The sequence below is a fragment of the Taeniopygia guttata genome, chromosome 1A, assembly GCF_048771995.1.
Source record: "Taeniopygia guttata chromosome 1A, bTaeGut7.mat, whole genome shotgun sequence".
In the NCBI taxonomy this organism is placed as follows: Eukaryota; Metazoa; Chordata; class Aves; order Passeriformes; family Estrildidae; genus Taeniopygia; species Taeniopygia guttata.
The window spans coordinates 46021582-46043383 of NC_133025.1; the positions used below are offsets into that span (position 1 = coordinate 46021582).

The 21802-nt window shown below is 41.7% G+C and overlaps 1 protein-coding gene across 1 annotated transcript in view; it reads left to right on the forward strand.

The window, feature by feature from the left end:
• The window catches only part of UTP20 (UTP20 small subunit processome component), a 62863-nt gene continuing 41061 nt past the window's right edge, over window positions 1-21802 (forward strand). The window contains exons 1-19 of the mRNA XM_030262505.4: window positions 1-156; window positions 688-768; window positions 1849-1915; window positions 2108-2240; window positions 2725-2913; window positions 3908-3989; window positions 5058-5195; window positions 5574-5729; window positions 7307-7453; window positions 7937-8071; window positions 9494-9571; window positions 10214-10392; window positions 12336-12491; window positions 13015-13103; window positions 18333-18438; window positions 19546-19696; window positions 20087-20149; window positions 20467-20625; window positions 21546-21622. Of these exons, the coding sequence (XP_030118365.4) occupies window positions 112-156; window positions 688-768; window positions 1849-1915; window positions 2108-2240; window positions 2725-2913; window positions 3908-3989; window positions 5058-5195; window positions 5574-5729; window positions 7307-7453; window positions 7937-8071; window positions 9494-9571; window positions 10214-10392; window positions 12336-12491; window positions 13015-13103; window positions 18333-18438; window positions 19546-19696; window positions 20087-20149; window positions 20467-20625; window positions 21546-21622 (2231 nt within the window). The 5' untranslated portion in view covers window positions 1-111. The remainder of the gene's footprint in view (window positions 157-687; window positions 769-1848; window positions 1916-2107; window positions 2241-2724; window positions 2914-3907; window positions 3990-5057; window positions 5196-5573; window positions 5730-7306; window positions 7454-7936; window positions 8072-9493; window positions 9572-10213; window positions 10393-12335; window positions 12492-13014; window positions 13104-18332; window positions 18439-19545; window positions 19697-20086; window positions 20150-20466; window positions 20626-21545; window positions 21623-21802) is intronic.

The window sequence follows — 21802 nt, forward strand, 5'->3', positions numbered from 1 at the left end:
CTTCCGCCGGCGGTCCCGCCCTGCTCCCGGCAGCCCGTGCCCGGCATGGCGGCGCCCGGCGCGTAGGGCCGCACGTGCGGGACGCGCCGCGGGGCCTCCGCCGCCGCCGCCATGAAGAGCAAACCCACGGCCCACAAGTCGGGCAACACGCACCGGGTGAGCGCCCGCCGGACGCGGCTGCTGGCCGGGGGAAGGCAGCTCAGGCTTCCGCCGTCGGTGTCAGTTCGGCGGTCGTGCCCGGCTGCCGAAGCGGCACCGCGGCAGGAGTCGCGAGGATGGGCGGCATCTGAGGGTCTGCTCAGCCCTGCGAGGGTCCCGGCGAGACAGCGTCATTGAATTATTTTTAGTGTAGGAAATAATTCAATGAAATTAACCAGGGCGTTGTTTCAGGAAGACTGAGAGCGGGGCAGTTTGCTCAAATCTACGTGATTTCTCTGCATCGCTGTCACCGTGTTGTGCAGACGCGTGGGCTGCGAGCCCCGGTGTGCAGTGGCGGGGTAGAGGGTCAGCCCTGCTGCTGGGCGTTTTGCTCTGACCTTGTAGGGCTGGTATTGAGGAGTATTATCTGGCAGCCCGTCTTTAGAAGTGGGGTTTCTGTTTGCAGTGTGTGTGCCATCGAAAGAGATTTGGAGGAGCTGTGCTCAGAATTGAGCGAGAAATATGTGTCTTTTTTTTTCTTTTTTGCAGTTTCTTACCTTTTCGGAGCGCCTAAGCAACATTAATATTGATATTATTCATCGAATTGACAGAACTGGGAGCTATGCTGAGGTGAGAGCAGCAATTGTGGTTATTTTCTGAAATAACATCACAAGTAGACATACTCCATGAAAGAGTCACTTAAGAAATTTATTTAGGAGGAAATTGGAAAGGACCTCCTTCAAGAACTGCTTTTTCTGGAGCCTCATTTTATGCTTTGTTCCCTTGTACTTTTTTACCTTTTTTGCAGTATTGCCATTGAGGCACTTTGTCAGTACCACCCTGATGTCTTCCATGTGGCTGGTGGGCCTGTTTCTGAACACGAAAGATGCTGCTGTGTCATTTAGCAGTCCTAGGACCAGAAAGACTTGCTTGTGCTGAGGAGTTGCAATAGAATCAGAAGTTTGAACATCAGAAGTTGGAAAAGACCTCTAAGATTATTGAGTCTGACTGTTAACCTAACACTGTTGAGTTCATCATTAAACCATGTCCCTAGGTGCCACATCTACACATCTTTTAAATATTTCCAGGGATGATTATTCAACCACTTCTTTGCCTTACCGCCCTTGCAGTGAAGAAATTTTCCCTAATATCCAGCCTAAACCTCCTCTAGCACAACTTCAGGCCATTTCCTCTTGTCCTGTCACTTGTTACATGGGACACATCACTTGTGACCTGTTGACACCCACATACTGGCAACATGTGTCTATATGGATCACAGCATTTCTGCGTGTCATATAAATCATCATTATGATTATAGTGCTTTGCAGGTTATTGCCACCTGGCCTACTGGCTTGTTCTGAGCTTCCCACTCAATAGCCGAGAGGTTGCCAAAAGACAATCCCAAGGCATTGTTCTGCATGAGCTATGGCTCAGCATCTTAGATTATCAAGGCATGTCAACAGAGGTATAAAAAGCAATTATGTAAACAAGTCCTGTCACCAGAAAATATTTTCAAATGTGTTTTGAATATTGAAAGAAAGACTTATTTTCAGGGAAACTCCATATTACCTATTGAAATTAGTCATTGAGATTTATTAGAATATTCTTCAAATATTTAAGGCACCTGATAGTTGTCTTCATTTGAGCCTCTCATCTTTACAGGACACATTCATTAGGGCTGGTAGCTATTTTTCATCTTTGTTTTGACAGGAGGTTGAAACCTACTTTTTCGAAGGACTGCGGAAATGGAAGGAACTGAACCTCACTCGGCATTTTGGTACGTCATTTATATTCATGTTTCCTGCTTTCCTTAGACTGCTAAAATATGTTTTTTCTTCATCCAGAGCACAGTGGGAGATTACTGACTGGTTTTTGGACTGGGCTCTGGAGCACTGTTATTCTTTAACACTCTATATGGTTACCAGGGACTGGACTAGGTTTCAGAGCTTCTCTTTTGTTGTTTCAACAGTGCAGTTCTATAATGAAGTGGCCAACAAATGCCAGTCCTTCAACCAGCTGGTTTATTACCAAAGTGCTATTGTACAGAGCTTGAAGACACATTTGCAAGTCGAAGGCAGTCTTGCTTACCAACCCCTATTAAAGTAAGTATACTGTCACAAAAAGTAGTCATAAGCCTTGGTGGTATTACAAGTAAGCATGACTCTTGTTGTAAGTGTTCTTTATCTTTATTGTGCCTAGGGAAAATAAGCAATGAGATGCCCAAAGTGGTCATATTTCTCTGGTAGAACTTTATGGTTTTAAGTCTTCAAAAAACGTATAGTTGTGACAAGGCAAACAAATGAGCTGGAGTACTTACGGAATGTCAGATGTTATATTAATGTGCTTCGTTTTATGTTAATAATTTGTTTTCTTGTTTACTGGTGCTGCCTTCTTGGTTTTTTGAAAATCTTAGGATTCTTACCATCCACAGCTGCCTAATAGGTGATTTTTTTTTTTTTTTTGAAAGTGAGAAGTGATGCTGCCTTTCTTTCCAAAGAGACTGTGCTGGATTATGCAATGTTTGACTAGGTTTTGATTGGTTTGTTTTTGAAATGCACTAACACTGGTGTATTTTCTGAAATACAGTCTAGTGGTGCAGTTGGCTCGAGATCTTCAGGCTGACTTCTATCCTCACTTTCATGACTTTTTCCTGGCCATCACCAAGTTATTGGATACACAGGACACGGAGCTGTTAGAATGGGCTTTTACCTCTCTTTCCTATCTCTACAAGTACTTGTGGAGATTGATGGTGAAAGACATACACAACATATACAGGTAAAGACAATATTTAGTGTCTGTCTTGATCAGCAGTTACTAGATGCCATAAAAATGTAAATGCCACATGAATACATGGCTTAATGCTTCAGTATACTTTTTAACATGCTTTCTCAGCTTTTCTAAGAGGGGGACTGGCCAAGCTCCAGGGAGTTATCAAATGCAGGGACTTCTGGGCTTGGGGAGTTCCTGATCTGCAGGTGCTTGAAGGCTGATTTCATATGTGCTTGCTGTGTTTTTAAACCTTTCCCAGGTATCTGCTTTTGGCAGCTACTGTAGACTGACTGAGCACGTTGCCTGACCCAGTGTGACCACTTGTTCAGTCTTAAATTGCTGGTGTAGCTGGGCTCTTCCTTTTAACATAGACAGTGGTTCCATGTTTCTTCCTCCTAATTTCAGTTTTTGAACAGATGGAGCAAAAAACTAGTTACAGATTTTTTCCCCAGCCCAGGCTAAGCTGTCGAACATATTGAAAAATTATCTGCTCAATTTGAGAGAATCTGAGGCATCACTCCCTCTGCAATGAACCTGTGGTGAGCCATCTGCCACTCTTACTGATACCAGCAAACTGCAAATATTTATCAGCCTTACAAACTGAATCTTTAACTTTTAAGTGTACAGGAGAGCCTGTTGGCTCAACTGAAATACAGATCTGGCAATTCAACTTTCATTTCACTTATTGCTGCTTAACATATATCTTGAAAGTCTTGATGCTACAGTTGAATCTTTGTAGATCTGCAGATTTGAAAGGTATTTCTGATTGTGGCTTAATTTGCCTGGCGCTGTCATTTGACCTTCTTTGCAGAATTCTTGTTCTTTTTTCAGGGAGAGTGGAAAGGAATCTAGATGAGGAAAAGTATTGGCCCTCTCTAGAAGGACAGGTTCTTAGTGTTTTTAAAAAGTGGTAATGTAAAGTGGAAACAATTTTTTTTAACCAGCTGATGGCAATTCTTGCATTACCTCTAAGACAGTGGAATGTTTTGTCTTGTTGTAGCCTGTACAGCACCCTGCTGGCTCACCACAAACTGCACATCAGAAACTTTGCTGCTGAAAGTTTTGTATTTCTAATGAGAAAGGTAAGTGTGATGTTTGTATTTTGGTGCTATCTTCATTTTGAGGTGGTTTTTGGATTCAATATGCAATATTAGATTTTCTCCAGAGAAGGAATAACAAAGCCTGGCATACAGCGTATCCCGAGTTGTCATTTTTTTGTCATTTTGTTGGGGTTTTCTTGGAGATGTCATGCATTCTATGTCAGTAGTGCCAAATAGAGGCCTTAGCACTCGCTGTTTAGAGACGTTAAACTAAATGCCTGCCATTGGTGTATCTACAATGACTAGAAATAGTAAAGTAATCCTGAAGAAGGAAGGCTTGAATTTGTATATGCACATTTTTCTATTGGCTTTTTCACAAATTCCTAAAGGCCTTTGTGGAACTGAAATTCTTGTGATGTTTTTCCTCTCCTGAAGATCACTGTATGTAGCATTCCCAGGCAGATCAGCCAAGATCAGACAGCAGCCTTTCATGGAGTAAGGAAAGGGAGTTGTAGTTGTTGGGTTTTCTTTAGTGAAAACATACAAAAGCCAGGATTCCTTAGACTGGCTAGCAAGTTTGAGTATCCTCATTTTTGTTAAGTTAGAAACCTTAATAAAGCATGTTCATTTGATTGGTTGTTTTTGGAAATTTCTGAACTTTAAGTCAAATCCTCGGAAACTGAGGTGTTTACAATATTGGACCAGAAGTGCCTGCAGTATTCTCAAGTGTGGTTCTTGTTTCAGATGACTGGATTCTGTGTTCAGCTGATGCATGTCTCTTTCTCATCAGGACAGGGACTTTTTTGTTTCAGTTGTGACCAGTTTAACAGTGCATTTATGCATGTGTTTAAAATAATGAAAAATGAAACCCATATATTTCAGCTGCAGTGACCTCAGCAGACCTGTGTACATTCTGGGGCTGTGGGAGCTGTAGTGACTGAATAGCTGATCAAATTTATTCTTTGAATTTCTTTGTGTGGTCACAGAAATAATGAGTTTAAGCTGTTGTGGGAAGACAGACATGGTGCTGTGGAGCCTTTTGATTGTCTCTATCCATCTGGCAGTTCTGAATAGAAGATAACATTTTTTTTTTTCTCCTGTGTTTTGTAGGTTTCTGATAAAAATGAACTCTTCAATTTAATGCTCCGTGACCTGGGAGAGCACCCTGAAAAGGTGGAAGGTGTAGGACAGCTGCTTTTTGAGATGTGCAAGGGTGTTCGAAACATGTTCCACTCTTGTGCAGAAACGGTAAAGACAAGATTGCTGCTTTAACTGTTACTGTAATGGGCCTTAGGCGGTGCTCACTGAAACCAGGAGTGTTTTCTCCTTGACCTCAGTGGATGCTTGGTGATAAGCATGTTGGTAATTACCTGGTAGGGTCTGAAAGACTTCTAAGAATATTTTTGGATACAGGAAGGTTGTTTTAAGTAATTCCTTTTCAATATTTCTGTATGCTGAAATCACACCTCTTGCTGATATTTTGGATTTTAGGTGATAGCCTTTTAGTCATTTTAGAAGGAATTGAGATCACTGGAATATTTTAGCAATACCTTGCACTAATTAATTTTGGGATTGCTAGATTTATTTTCTAAATGTAAGAACATGATATACTCTTGTCCTGTGCAGGCTATGAAGTTAATTCTGATGAAGCTGGGGCCTATGACTGAAGAAGAAATTGAGCTACCATGGGTAGCTGTTGGAGAAGCCTTCAAGCAAATGATCAGATCAGCTGCAGTGCATATCCATAAGGAGCATTTTGACATTGTCTTCAAGTGCCTGGAGGTAGACTGATTATTTTTCTTCTTACTGTTACTTTTTTATTCATGAGTGACAGAAAAAAATCTGCACTTATTGAGGAAGGTGCTTGTGTTTTACTGGACCAGAAATGGGTTATCTGCTTTGGAAACATAAAATACAGAGTCATGGGGAAAATTCCATCCTTCTTTTCTAAGCTCAGAGTTACCCTGGTTTTGTGAGTGAGAAGGGAGCTATTGCAGGTGAGACTTAGAACTCAGTCCTGTGGTTGAGCAAGGATGGTTTGTACAGTCTGCCTTTGCATGCATTGCAGAACCCTTGCTGGAATGTAGTGCTTGTTTTATGTTGCTGCACTCTTGGTGGTTCAAAACCACTTTATGACAGTAAAAGGGAAGCTTTAAACCCTTCAGATCTTTTTAAGGCAAAGAGTTGGGTTAAACCTGGAAATCCAGGTTTGAACCTTGCAGCCAAGTACTGAAAATCAGAATGTTTTCAGTCTGGGTGTTCCTATGTTGCTGCCTGGGGGTTGCACTCTGGTTTGAAGGAGCACAGCTGAGTGCTGTGGGCTGTGCTGTATTGGATCAGGGTGATGTAGAATAATCAGCAATGACACAGCCGGGCAGTGTGTTTTACTTACCTGATCAGTATTTAAAAGCTTGCAAACATCTGTTAGGGCGATTTGCTAAGGAGGATTGAAACCTCTTGCAACTTACAAAGACTGTGTCAGTTGTGCTCCTGAGAGGGATGAAACAGGAAACTGCAGGAAATGGTTCACATGAGCTTTTATAGGGTAGTCCTTCCAGCATGGGTGAATAATTCCTATTGGTTCCTTCTTGAGACTGCTTTCCTGTGACTAACTAGTTTCGTAGAAAATCCCATCCGGTTCCTCTGGCCTTACCCAATATGATAAGCAGTTTTTACCTGTCATTAGCTACAGATTTGTTTATCACTGAATGTTTTGTATCCCTGAGGTTTCTTTGACTCAGCATCTGCAGTTGTTACAAAATCTTGAAAATTCATTACATATTGCCTTTTATTTTTAATGAGGCTTTTTCTGTTACCCTGGGAGCTGGTGGATGCACAGGGGATATCTTGCTCAGAGGGATGTAGTCTGTCATTACTGCCTAATTGGGTTAAATTCATTGGATAAGGGGATAGGAGTTTATATCTTCTCTACAGAATGTAGAATGTACATTATATGAGCAATCTCTCAGCATCCACATTAGCAAAATGATTCCTGAAGTGTAAAAGTACCTAAATTCTGGTAATTTCAGTGAAAGCTGGGTGCTTCCAAACCATTGTGAATATGGAACCCAGTATTTCCTCTTTCCTGCTTTGTATGTTAAGTGTCAGCCTTTCTGGGGACCCTAATTAGGAATTTAGGAGTTCCTTGTGTTTCTGTCCAAGGAATATGGGATGTGTTTTTACCTAAGGGAAATTTCAGTGTTTCTGCATGGTTTAATTTATGGAATATGTATAAAAGAGCCAACAATAATTTGTTGGGCAGCTGAGATACTGTTTCTTCAGAAAGTCCTTCAAATAGCAGTAAGTGAAACAGAGTTTGTTCATTTATCTGAAGCATTTAAGTTATTTTATTTAAACAGGAGTCACTCCTAGATTTGCAGAGGAAAATAACAGAGGTCAACTGCACTGTGGCTTCAGAGCAAATGGAAAGGATTCTGCAAGCTTATCTGATCTTAGTGGAACATGCAAATGGATCTAAAATCTCACTGCCTGAAGATGTCTGTCAGGTGAGTCAGACTTAGATGTGTCAGAGAGGTATCGTTTGAACATGGAAGAGGTGTGGTCAGCTGAAGCATTTGTACCCATTTCTGATGCATCACTGGGCTTAGGATTTGAGTGAACAGAGACATGTGTTTTGAGTATTGCTACCTCTCTGATCCTGTGAGATTTTACCTCTGTATTGTAATGCTAGGATAGCCCAGCCTTAAATGAGCAATGGGGAAAATGGGCTACTGCTTCTAGAGTCTGTTCCTGCCACTGTGGAGGAGACTCCCCCATATCAGTGGTATAGAGCAGTTCTGCCAGATTCACATACATTTGACCCCGTTAGGCTAGATTTAGGCCTTCAAACTTTAGTTTGAAGGCTGATTTGTTTCTGTGCGTTGAAGCTTGGAACTCTGTGCCCTCCTGGTCCAGGCACTGTCCAGGCCATTCAGACCAGATAATCATTATCTTCATGGACAAATACGAGTTCTCTCTTTTCTTTTCAGGTTTTAATAAAAATGTTACAGACACCATATCTCTCATCATCTTGCTGCAAGATGCTGCTGAATGCCATTTCTGCATTCCTGCTGGCGGAAAATGTTTTGTTGCCAGATTCTTTGACCAAGGAAACTATTCAGAAGGTAACAAGGATTGCTGCTTAGACCAGGAATCCAAATCTTCAAATTCCCTAGAGCAGGGTGATTTCTGGACATTGTATTTCAGGCTAGGAAATATGCTATAAGGTTCCCTTCAGCCTTTTTGCCCAGATAATGAAGAACCTGCCCAATGCCTTAAATAAAGTCTGAAGAGGTCATGGGATTACCTGATGGTCTTGCACAGGCTGTCAGTATAGCAGTGTCACCATGGCAGACATCATTGCAATGAAATCCAGGCTTTAATTCAAACACCTACAGCCACTGTAGAGAAAGGAAGGAAAACAGTGAAGGAATACGTCCTGCCTATGGCGATAAAGCAGATCATTGAGTCAACCTTAGTTAAAAAAAAAAATTTCCTTAAGTTTCCAAATATTTAATGACCATGCCTTAGCCTTGTGAACAAGGTTCACATAAGTGCAGTTTTGATTTAGAAAGCACATGAATAAGCATATTTCAGTACTACCTTTGCTATTGGAACATTGACATTATTAGCTGCATACATTCCTATCAAATGCAGTGTTTCAAAAATCAACAGGAGATTATACTGTGAAGTCTGATTCTTTAGTTTTCATGTTACAATAAATTATAATTTTGCAATTAACAGTGTGGACCATAGTTTTAGTGTGTGTGAAAAAATAAAAATGCCACACTATTTACAATGGGAAAGCAAGACTTTCAATTGTTTAAAGAAGATCAGATTTCATCTGGTCTTCAGTGTTGACTTGTGCTGAAGTAAGATTTGTTTTGCCTGTGGCATGAGGCCAGTTTTGCGCAGCATACTTCTTCAAACATTTGTGGATATTTGTGTGGGCTTCTGTTAAACTGGAGGAGGCTTAAAGCTGTCCTTGTGTTCTGAAGGGGCTGGGAAAGAGAGATCTGGGTGTGTCTTTTATCTTGGCATTGAGGAGTACTGATCCTGGTATGTCAAAGGACTATTCCTGTATTGGATCCTTCAAAAGCACAGAGGTTTGCTCTATCCATGAGGTAGTAAACTTTCTGCAACCTGCTACACATAAAAAATGCTGAGTTGAAATATGTTTTGGGCCTAAGCTTTTTCCTAACAGTTCATGTGTCTGTTCTGCATTCCTAGAACTTTCAACTTCCATTTTCCATATCACACTGAACAGGTAGCTTGGTTGTCATTGCACAGAGGCGGTAGGATCCAGCAGTGTTTGTCAAAAAGGGTTGTGTCAGTAGGGTTTGTTAAAAAGGACTGCATTTCTGTACCTGAATTGTCACTTGGAAACAATGCTGCTCTGTGTACTGGAATTAGCAGGAGAGCTAGGCAGAGTATCTAAAGAGTTCAAAGAATGCTTGATTTGTATACCAGAAAACATGTCCCATGGGTAGTGCAGAGCTGACTATGAAATGTCTCTCATTCTGCAACCTTTCACTTCCATCTTGCAGGTATTTGCAAGTAGATTTGAACGGCATTTTCTTTTGGACTTCTCTGAAGCAATGTTCACAATGAAGCAATTTGAGAGGGTAGGTGAAAGTGATTGTGCATTTTGTTTATTTTTGTTGCTAAAGGGAACAACTGGAGAATCCACAGTATACTTACTTGCCTTGAATGCTGAAGGATTGTTGTGTATTAGCATGATGTTTATTTAAACTTCTGTTATGATCTGGTAAGAAGGAAAGAGGTTACTTGTGCTCTTGTGTAAAAGTTGTGTGAGGGTTCTCAGAGTTGGAGAAGGTGATAGGTATCTGTTCACAAAAAGCAGCTTGTCTGTGGGGTGAGTGTGTTATGGATGGGAGAAGAGAATGAGTTCTGGAGAAACTAAGTGGAAATTAAGAATAAGCTGTATAAGTGGCAATCTGGAAGGAATCAAATTAATTAAATGGAATGGGAGGTGAAAGCCAAGTCAAGGATCTGGAGTGTTCTGATAAGACTGGATTTGGTGCAAAAGTGAGTTTCTGCATTAAATTACAGTCCCTGCTGGTGTCTAGGGGCACCAGAACTGATAAGTCTGATGCTTTGCTGACTTAGTTTTGAGCATTTGGATTTCCCTGTGGTTGGTGTTGTGGGTTTTTTTGTGGATTTGATGATGAATAAAGAGACTTGCGAATCTTTGACTTTTTACCTTTTTTTTTTGTTTGTTTGTTTTTTTGTTTTTGTCTCTTTAGCATTTTCTCCCATGCTTTCTAGAATACATTGAACATTGCTTCTCTGGCACAGATGCCATCACAAAGGATGAGGCTGTGGCAATTCTGGCTAAACTCATTTTGGTGAAAGCAGAGCCTCCTACCATTGGTTCAATGGCATTTGAAAAGTATCCACTTGTTTTCACTGAAGCATCTGTCAGGTGAGACTTTTCAAGGTTAGCTAACACTAAATGTGTCTGTGTGGCTCTAGGCCTGAAGGCAGTGCAGAGCACATAAAAGTTGCCCTCTGGTATTTGCTGGAGTTGTATAAAATGGCAACATTGCTGGCAGATTTGCAAACCAAGTGATATAGTAGGATAGTGATATCCTTTTTGAAATTACATGAGAAGAGATGCCACTTCAGAAAGGTTGTCACTGATACATAGAGTGTTGTGGTACACATATGATGGGGATTTGTTACACCATCATGCAAACTGCATCCCTTGGCTGTTAATCTTTGTAGTGGGTGCAGCAGTTCAGCTTCTCATCATTACTAACTTCCTGCCTGTGCCCCAGCTTTTTTCCCTGTATGCATATGTCTTGTCCAGGAGCTTTCTTGGCAGCAGAACAGTAGTCTTGCCATGGAGCACAGCTGGATATCAAAGGACATGTAATTAATCGAGAAGCAGCACTGTGCTGGCACAGCTTGATTGCTTTTAGTTACAAACATAGCTTGGTTGCAATGAAGTGGTTGCTTTCCCCAGAGCCTCTTTGGAAAATTAGGGGTAACCACTGAAACACAGAATGACCATTGCTAATATAATGATAGTGATTTTTCTAGTAATTCTAACTCAGCTAATTCAAAGCTTTTGACTTTGTATTGCCTTTTATGAAGGGTTTTGTTTTTGCTTTAAGCAGTCTACTCTGTGTGTTTTTTTTCATTTTTTTTGTAATTTTTATATTTTTATTTAATAATAGTGGAGGTTTTGCGAACAGAAGGTCGAGTCAAAATGATTAAACTTGTTTTCTTTGTTTCTTGATTTCTCTATTTTTTTTCAGTGGTTTGGAGTTCAGAGCTGCAAGGACCTTGGTTTTTTGTGTTCTTGCAATGTTAGTGGTGTAAATTATGGCCAGGAGACATCTCAAGAGTTGCATACCCCGTCTCCTACCTAATTTTTAAATACTCCAATTCTGGAGATTTCTGAGCTGCCTCTGGCAGTCTGTGCCAGTAGTTTACTATTTTTATACTTACACAGGTGGTTTTTGATTTATTTGGGTTTTTTGGCTTTTGTTTTTTTCTTGGGTTGTTAGGGGTTTTTCCCCCAGTTCTCAGTATATAACTTCAATCTTCTTTACAGCAGTTTAAATCCCTTGCTGCTTATCTTATCTGCTGGAAACATGAGGAGCAGAATATTTCTTGCTCTTTGCATCAAGCATTTCCAAATAGCAGGCTTTCATCATCAGACGTGTCTGAAATCTTCTTTCTCTGGACCAACAATCCTAATTCCTTGAGGTTTATCTTATAAATGTATTTTCTTAAGCCTCTAATAATTCTTACTGTTGGCTTTTTATGAGCTTCTGTATTTCTTGAAGAGTGAAGCCTATGCAACCTTCTGACTGTGGTCCTGCAAGAATGGGAAGATTGCTGTGCATGGAGTGTGAAGGACTCTTGTTCATGTGTTCTAGTATGGTGTTATGGTGTTACCCTTTCTGCCTGCAAATAGGCTTGCTGATTTGGGCTCACCTTGTGATTCCATCTAAGTCCCAAAACTTTTACCTCACTGATTGTTTTCTGTCATCCATCTCTGTCAATGTTATCATGGTTTATTAACAACAGTTGTAGAGATGACTCTCAGGTGTTCCTAGAGTCCATATGTCCCAGTTGTGAGGGTGTCCTACTGAGAACCAGTGTCTTTTCTTCTAGAAATATTATTTGAACTTGAAATAAAGAGCTGACATTTCTTATGGGCCATGTTTTGTGCTCTTCAGCATGACTAGATGATGTTTTGTGCAGTAGAAGACATTGAGAAGAAGAAAATCTCTTGTGTTAATGCAAGTCCTTTTTGCTAGAAGTAGACTACATAATTTTGAATGTCATAGGAGCAAAAGGAACAATCTCTGATATGCAATGGTGAATTACTAAAATGTTTGTGTTTATTTTTAGCTCTAATACAAGGCAACAAACAAGTAAAAGACAAGGAGAAAAGGCAGTAGTACCAGTGTTGGATCATGTACTGTCTTTAATGCATTTACCAAACAAGGAGGACATCACTGACCTTTCACAGGCTTGGGTTGCTTTGGTTGTACTGCCACATATTAGGTAAGGGATATTCTAAGGTACTATTGTCATGTATTTCTGTAATACTGTCTACTTTCTTACTGCCTATTAGCTCTCTTTCTGTAAGAAATCACTTTACTAAGGAAAGGACAATAATTGCTAGGGCTAGGCTCAGGAAATGGGAATTAGACGACAAAAAGAAGTGCTGCATGGAAATACCATGAGTCAGCAGTAAAGGCAGGAATAGAATATCAGCTTCTTGATTGCCTGCTCACTAAATTTGAGTATAGAGATGTATAGAGATGTTCTTGACACATTTCAGTTTGTGTGTTTTAAGCACTATCCTCTCTCAACAGTATTTTTTCAGTAATTATTGAAGAACTAGTTAGAAAGAAGATGCAGTGAGTGCTACAACTTAAATTGTGGGGCAGAAATAGCAAAAATGTTTTGCTGCCATTTTCAAACTTGGAATGAGCTACCTGTAATTTAATAGAGATAAATGTGATAGCTTTTATATGTAGGTGTCAATGTAACAGAAATAAATCTTTCCATTTATTTTGAACAGACCAATGAACAAAGACCACATTCTGCCTCATGTGACGAGTTTTATAGACTCTCTCTTCACAGCCATTGACAAAGGAAGCCTCTGCAAAGGTCAGTTACAGTTACTTCCTGTTTATTTGCTTTTTGTTGATATATAAAAAAATAAAAGCAGTTTTTCTGATTGCACAAAGCATGAAAAAGAGTAGTAGTAGCACTGTATCCAAAATTACCAGCTTGAGCTCTGTGTTGGGTGCCAAAAAAGACCATTGTGGTTTAACCCCAGCTGTCAAGTAATCCCCACACAGCTGCTCACCTGCTCATACTTGCCCACTGGGATGGGGCAGAGAATCAGAATAGTAAAAGTGGGAAAGTTTGTGGACTGGCATGAAGGCAGCTTAATAGGTAAAGCAAAAGCAAAACAAGGAATTAATTTACCACTTCGCATGGGTGGGCAGGAAACTTGCAGGAGAGCAGGGCTCTGCCATGCATAATGGTGATTTGGGAAGACAAACACCATCACTCTGAGCGTTCCCCACTTTATGTGCTGAGCATGACCATGTGGTCTGAAATACCCCTTTGGTCAGCTGGAGTCAGCTGTCCTGGATGTGTTCTCTCCCAGCTCCTTCTGCAATCCCAGCCCACTCACTGGTGGAAAGCAGAAAAGGCCTTGATGCTTTGTGAGGACTGCACACTGATGACAAAAACATCCCTCTGTTGCCAGCACTACTCTCAGCACAAATCCAAGCCTGAGCCTCATACCAGCTACTGTGCAGAACCTCAGCTCTGTCCCAGCCAAAACCAGCACATTCTCTGCCTGTTATTCATTACCATTTATGTAATGCTTAGGTACCACACTATCCAATGCAACCTCATTATCCACCCTTTCCCCTTCCATCCTTTGATATAATATCATTCCTTTAGTCTGTGGACCACCCTTGTAAAGTGTTCACAGAATATCTGCTGAATTCATTTAATCCATGAATCTGGGCTCCATCTGTTCTGGTGGTCACTCAGAACAGGAGAGTTGGTGTCTTGTGTGGAATTGTTTGCCACCAGAGTCAGCTCATGTTAATTCACTGCTGCAATTACACTGCGTCTTGTAAAACTTGTCCTCCATCAGTTTGGGTGGTTCCTGCTATAGTAATTCCTACAACATGTGACTTAAGCCTACAACATGCAACTGAAATGGGTTACAACAATTTAAAGTTGTATCTGTTATAATCTCCACCCCAGTCCCTTTGGGCCAGGCCACAGGGCTTCACATTGCAATGAGCTCTTCTCCTCGCCCCTGCTTGGGTTTGAATTTACCCGCAGTCTTGTTAGGGGAGTACCTGCTCCAAGTGAAGTCTTACCTATGAGTCCCAGTTTCTCCTGGGGTATACCTGCTGTGGTGTAGACATCCCCCTCACCACAGGTCTTTTGGGGTGCACCTGTTTCAGGGCAGCCATGGGCCACAGTGCCTTCAGAGATATACCTGCTCCAAATGTGGCCTTACCCGTGGCTGCTCTCCCTCAGGAGTGTGCCTCTGTCATGGACTTGTCTATGGCCACACACTTTGAGGTGCTCCAGCATGACCTCATGCATAGTTGGTGGTGATTCACAGTGTACTTGCTGCAGCATGTGCTTACCCACAGGCACAGATGCTTCAGGTGTACTTTCTCCAACATGGATTTACCCTTGTGTCACAAGGGAAGTTCCTTCAGAGGTACACCTGCTGCAGCATAGACATAACTAAAACCATAGTTGCTTTGAGATGTACCTACTTTGTCATGGACTTAACCACAGCCACAGATGCTTTGGGATGTCATGCTCCTGTGTGGACTCGTCCACAGGTCACAGTCCAATTGACTCAAGTTCACACTGGAGTTCCAGCTTGGCTGGTGCAGCAGGACAAAAAGAGCAGCACTGCCCTGGCCACCTACCCACCTGGGTTTATTGCCATGGCTGTTACCAAAATGTTCTCAGGTACAGCAGAGAAGGATGCTAAGCAGTACAGCACTACAGCTGTGAAAGCAAAAATCAGTCACTAATGATCAGTGGCTGCTAATATACAGTAAGAAAAGCAAGCCTTATGGCAGGCACAGAAGCTTGCCAATTAATAGCTAAACAGCAATAACAGCTATCAATCAGGGTTCAATCTAGCACATTGCAACCTCTGGCTCTGTGTGTGCCAGAGGCTTGCTATTTCTTCTAACCTTGCAAGCCACATGTTGGGTGCCAGAAATAAGTGTTGTATCTTAACCTCAGACAGTAACTAAGCTGCTTGCTGGTGAGGGGATAGCATCAGAGGGGTAAAAAGGGAGAAAACTCAAGGGCTGAGATACAAATAGTTTAACAGGTAAAGCAAAAGCCATGCGTGTAAGTGAAGCAAAATAAGGAATTAATTTGCCGCTTCCCAAGGGCAGGAACATGCTCAGCTATCCCCAGGAAAGCCCTTTCATGCTCCATCACTCATAACAGTTGAATGGGAAGACAAATGTCATGCCTTCTTCTTCCCCCTGTTTTAAATGCTGAGTGTGGTGCCATATGCTAGGGGATATCTCTTTGGTCAGTGGAGTCAGCTGTGCCAGCTGTGTTCTACTGGTAGAGTTAGTTTTCATCACAGTGGCTGGTATGGGGCTGTGTTCTGGATTTGTGCTAAATACAGGGTTGATAGCACAGAGATGCTTTTGTTGCTGCTGAGCCTACGGCTGCTGCCAAGGCCTTTTCTGCTTTTCATGGTGTCACGCTGGCAAGGAGGCAAAGGGTACATGGCAGGCTGGGAGGAGGCACAGTCAGGACAGGTGACCCCAACTGACCAAAGGGATATTCCAGACTTTATCACTTCATGCTCACTATATAAATTGTGGGGAAGGAGGAGGAAGGGAGGGGATGTTTCAAGTGATGGCATTTGTATTCTCAAGTCACCACTACATGTGTTGGAGCCCTACTCTCCTAGACATAGATGGACACCTGCCTGCCCATGGAAAGCAGATCCTTGTTCTGTTTCGCTTGTGTGCATGTTTTTTTTGCTTTATTTCAACCTACAAATTTTCTAGTTTTTACCCTTCTGATTCTCTCCCTGATTCTGCTCATGGGGGAGTGGGCAAGTGGCTACAGGGGGTTTGGTGGCTGGCTGGAGTTAAATGGCAACACCCCTTCCAACGCCTTGTGTACCCCCAGCCTCCCCACTGGTGGAGTGGGGTGAAAAGCAGGAAATGAGCAGGAAAGCCCTTGGTGCTATGTGAGTGCTGCTCGTTAGTAACAGAAACATCCTTCTGTTATCAACAATTTCCAGCACAAATCCAAAACAGAGCTATATACTAGCTGCTATGAACAAAATTGCCTCTATCCCAGCCAAAACCACCACACCATCTCTGGCCCAAGAGACACCAAGAATTCTAAATGCTGCATCTTTTCTCCAGGAGGAGATGGTCACTGGTTGTCTTCCCTTTCTGGCCAGAAAAAAAAATTAACCGAGCCTACATAGAGCGGGGCAGTTGTTACCTAGAGAGCTAGAAAGCATTTGACCTTGTGACAAACTATTAACAACTTCTAGAATAGCCCAGGTTGAGTGTTCATTGTTCCTTTGTTTGTATGGGCTGTCTTCATTTTGTTAATATTTTTGTATCCACCAATCAGCTCTGTTGCTTTTTCTTCTTTAAAGAAGCTTTGTCAAGTATGGCCCTTTTTGATTTAGGTCTTTCTTTTATCATATTTGCAGGTTTTTCACGCTGTCATGATTGTTTTATTGGTAATGTACTTAGCCTAAAAAAAGGAATAACTAGAATTTCTTTTCTTGGGTCTCATCTTTGCTGGCAGTAGTGGCAGCACTGCTCAGGCTCTGTGTGCATGCCAGAGGCACATTGCTATTTCTTCCTTTGTTGGTAATGCAAAAGAAAATAAATGCATCCTCAGTCCTATACTCATGCCTTTATTGTTCCGTATTACGCTTACTTGCTTAGTTTTCTTCACCCTTCTCCCAAACTAGGGTTCCTGGATACTTTTTTGCATCCTATGGCATTCTTCCCACCTCCAGGATTCCTATAATTCCTTCACTTTCTACTAGGACTCCAATGTCCTCTCACTGCCTGTGCAAGATTCCCAGCCCTGTGCTCCATTTGACCTCCCTGGCCTTTGAGCACTGAGGCAAAGTGCAAGTTCCAGACCTGGGTGTTTTTGGTGTTTTGGTTGCTGTGGAGTGCAAGGAAACAGGCTTGAAAACTGGGTCAGAGCAACAGCAAGGTATTACTGGCAGCTCTTCAGGGCCAGGATGGAAGTGCTTCCATTATTGATCACAGAGGTGTGTCTGTAGTGAGGTGAAAGCTGCTGTCTTTGTCCAGCAGGAGCACACTGCTACCTACCAAAGGGCATGCAGGTTGCATTGGGAACTGTCCTTACATTGTGCAGACAGATGCAGAAAGTTTCCTCCTGACATTACTTGATGTTTTGTCTCTCTTTGAGAGAGCTCCTTATGGAGGTTAATGGTTAGCAGGATCTGGCGCATACCTGGAGAATTAAGCAATTTAGAATAATGTTTGCAAAGGAATAAATAGGATAGGAACCGCTCACTTCCCTTTCTTTTGCACTGGCAGCATGTAAGACAGTTAAACCTTTTTAAGACTTTCTCTAATTTGCCTGGTTTAGGAGCAGTATTTCTTCACCTGGAAAAAGACAAAGGAGGGAAATTACTTTTTTTTTTTTTTAAAAAAACTATTTACTAATTTAGAAGTGTAGTGGGAAAGGAATTGCCCTTTCTTGCCTGGCAGGGCATTGGCTATCATGGGCTTCTGGGAAACCCTCCATCTCAAAAGGAGTCTGAGAGGTTTAGAAAGGAGACAAAATTCAGCAAACCCACCTACCATTCACTAATATATACTCAGTTTTAGGTACATGAAACTGCTTTGAAGATCTTACATAGTAGGTTCCAGAGGTTATAGGCACCTGTGTTGTAGTAGCATCAGTATGTATTTTTTCTTGAGTTTTGCTACACTCAGATCAATTTGGCAGCATTTCTTCCTCTTTAGCAGAGTGCTGTCTGCAACTCCTGCCACAGTGCTTAGCTCCAAATCCCTGCTTTCTGCACATGTGGGTGTGATGGAAACATGCAAACTGAGAGCTGTCACAGCTTTCAGTGCTGGCTTGCTGGGGGAGGAACTTACTTTGATAGCCAGGGAAGCACTTATTTTATGTGTTATGATTATGTGGTATGGTTAGAAAATACACATGCCAGTTCTTGGATCCATATGCTACCTTATTTCTCTTACTCTAGCCTTTTCAGGATGGGCATGCACCATGCAAGCACAAGTCACTGAGAGCTGAGCAAATTTACAAGATGTTCTTGTTCTTTCTCTGCTCCAGGAAACCTATTTGTGGCCTGCCAAGCTGTAAGTACTCTACTTAGTTTGGTGGAATCTGCTGAAGTACTCCATTTGTTACCTGTGGAGCGTGTCAAGAGCTTGGTGACGTAAGTAAACTCTGCCTGTTCTGTGGTGCTTCGTGATTTTCCTTGGTAGGACAAAAATTTGACTTTGCTTTTATATAAGAGCTGGTTAAATGCTTCTTTCTGTGCTGCCCATTCTGTTATGCTGGTGCATTGCTTCAGTATTGTGGTTATGTAATGAAGCAAAATTGTAGGCACTTTTTTTGGATAACCAGGTAGATGTAGTTCCTATTCAGTGACATTTTGTCTGCATAACTGATGCTTTCTTAGCTGCAGGGTAGTGTGTCAAATAAGTTGGTTCTAGTTTTATGTTGGAGTGCTACACTGGTTCTAGTTTTGATTTGGAATGCTACACTTAGAAATTCTGTGTTACATTACAATGATAAAAGAGACAGGAGCAGCACTTTCAGAGCTGTGTCAAAGGCCTTTTTGTATACTCCATTTTATTTATTTTTACTCTATTTAACTTATAATTGGCACAGAAAACTGGCTGGCTGGAGGGATTTAGAAAGACCATTAATCTCTCTCTAGCATCTCCAAGTCATTGGTGGCTTGAGCTTCAAAACATCCTGTTCATTTAGGAAGTTATGGTGCTCATGTCTGAGGCATGATGGAGATAAAACAACTTGCCCAGATCAGGCAGGAATTATTGGCAGTGAGCTTTAGCCTAATGCTTTCCTGTCAGCTCTGGGCTGTGAAATGTGCTTGGAGCAAGGGATGTAAGGTAGCAGAAGGAAGTTTCTCTATGGGCAGACATAGAGAAACTGGGGTCTCACCTAAGCCTAGATTATTTCCCTTCTGTTGAAGTTGATCACTGACTGAGCAGCTGGGCAGTATCAGAAGCCCTTGTGTGACCTTATTTTCTGCAGCCGTGTGTCCAGTATACAAGTGTCAGTGTGACAAGCTTGATTCACACAAAGGAGGGATCTCATGCCTCTTGGGCTGTCATGGGTTTTGCAGCTGCAAGTCATTGTGCTGGTGAAGTCTAATTTCACTGGCCTGCTGGGGCAAGCAGAATCTGAAATTGTGGAATTTTCCCTTAACATTGTAGTTATCACTACTGCCTTATTTTTAAATACCAGTGGTGTTGCAGTGCTTTCTGTATGCTAATAAAATCATCCATTGTTTTAGCACTTTCCCTTCAGACCCCTCTGCATTGCTGTTGGCTGATCTCTATTACACGAGGCTGGCATTGTGTGGCTGCCAGGAACCCCTTTCCCAAGGGAACCTAATGGATTTGTTTGAGAAGTTGCATCCTAATATTTCCACTGGTGTTTCCAAGGTAATCTACTGTTTTGAGCACATGCAAAGTAATTTGTGTTTTAACAATAAAATATAAGTAAACTTAGTTAAATGATGAAGTCTGAAAGGAGAAACATGAGATTGTGTAAAGCTATTACTTACGTAGTGTCTGCTTAGGCCTGTGTCAACGGGGCATGAGTTAGCAGAGGTTAACTGTTAGCCCTGTCAGCCTTTCCTCTTCCCTAGAGGTAAATCAGGGCAGGAGCATAATGCATTCACTTCTAACTGCCTTCTAGACTAGAGGAGTTCATTTGTTTCTCAGCTCCACGATGAACCTAGTGAAATCAGTGTGCTGTACCAGACATTAATCTCTCTGTAGGTGTGTATGTGTCAGTTTATATTGCCTGACATATGCTTCTGCTTGGAACAGGTCCGGCTGTTGACGGTTCGAATTCTAAGCCATTTTGATAATCCACCTTCTGCACAGATTGAGGTAGGGCTAAAGGTTTCATTTAACATTTCAAAGCTGTCTGTGTTTCATGTTTTGTGTGAAATGTTGTTCACTTTGCAGAAACAAAATGTATCTAGTAGAGGTGGTCCTCTGCTTTTGTGCTTTCACATTCCAGTTTTATTTCTTTGTCTCCCACTTCCTGGTGTTTGCAGATGCGTGCCTAAATGGTGGAAACCAGAGCAAGTCCTTTAAATTTGTTCTTTTGTCCAGAATGGCTGTGAGTCTGTATAGTTTTTTTTGAAGTAATTTTCAATGAGATAAAGGTACTCTAACAGAATTCTTGTCATTTATTTGTTCAGGGTGATGGCACAGGGGAATTCCAGCCATTATTTGCCATATTGCTCCAAGCAGAACTTGTGCCAGCAACAGTGAATGATTACAGAGAGAAACTTCTCCATTTAAGGAAACTAAGATGTGACATAGTGCAGCCTGCAATACCAAGTGGATCTTTGCAGGAGGTAAGGATTTATTGTCAAAAAGCAGTTGTCACATTCCTTTATTCCAAGAGAATGTTCTTATTTCATCATATGGATTGCAGAGATTTTAATGAGAGTGCATAAAAAAAAATCAATTAACTCCCAGATTAGGTTTTAGAAAACTTGTTAGTAGGATCACAGCTCCTATTGTCCTCAGGAGTACTGTGTTTAGTAGTACAATAGTGATATCTAGATAAATGGCCCACAGTCAGATTAAGATGCCTTGAAAAGGAAAGCAAATTATTCCAGGAAGAAGCGAGTTGTAAGCAAATTTAAACTCATGACCTTGCTATGTCCTCAGTGTGGTTGAACATTGGTAGCACTCCCACTGGCCATTGGTGGCCTCTGGATCTTGCTTCAGAAGGAAAATCCTTTATGCCTGTGATTGTTGAATCTCCTCTGCTGCTGAGCTAAAGGGGGCCTCACATTCATGAGGAAGGATTGTAGGCCACTCCTTCTCCATGTAGCTCCGCAAGGAGCCAGTCTAGAGGACATGCTATTAGGTCTAGTGCAGTGAATACTCCCCTGGGCAAAATTTCATCTGTCTGAGGTCCCTCATTTTGCTGTGGCAGCACTGAAGGTGGATAGAGAGACAGTCCAGATCATCTGTGCTGAACTGGTTTTTCCATATTCATGTTATTTTGGTGTAGTTATGAGATCTCAGTGTAGTTTACAGTAAATGGGTTCTAGATTTCCACGTGAAGCTATGAGGAAGTGGGTTCTAGATATTCCACATGAAGGAATGCTTATGTGTGTGACTTCCTTCATCTTTTGGAGCACTCCTGAGAACTTATTTGATCAAAGTTTCCTATTTGAGAGGAAAAATGGTTAGAGGAGCTTGGTTGGTCTTTATCTACTGTTTTCTGCATCTCAACGAGACGGTGTTTTGTATGTCATTCTAGGTGCCTCTTCGATATTTACTAGGAATGCTTTATATCAACTTCAGCCCTCTCTGGGATCCTGTAATTGAACTCATAACGTAAGTATATGCAGTTGGATGCTGCAATGTATAGTTGTTTCACAGGACATTCCTTTCATTCTGTGAACAGAAGCTGAGGTAAAAAATACCCATCACAGGACATTCCTTTCATTCTTCTGTGAACAGAAGCTGAGGTAAAAAATACCCAGTTTGAAGAAGGTTGTGCATGAGAGCCTTCAT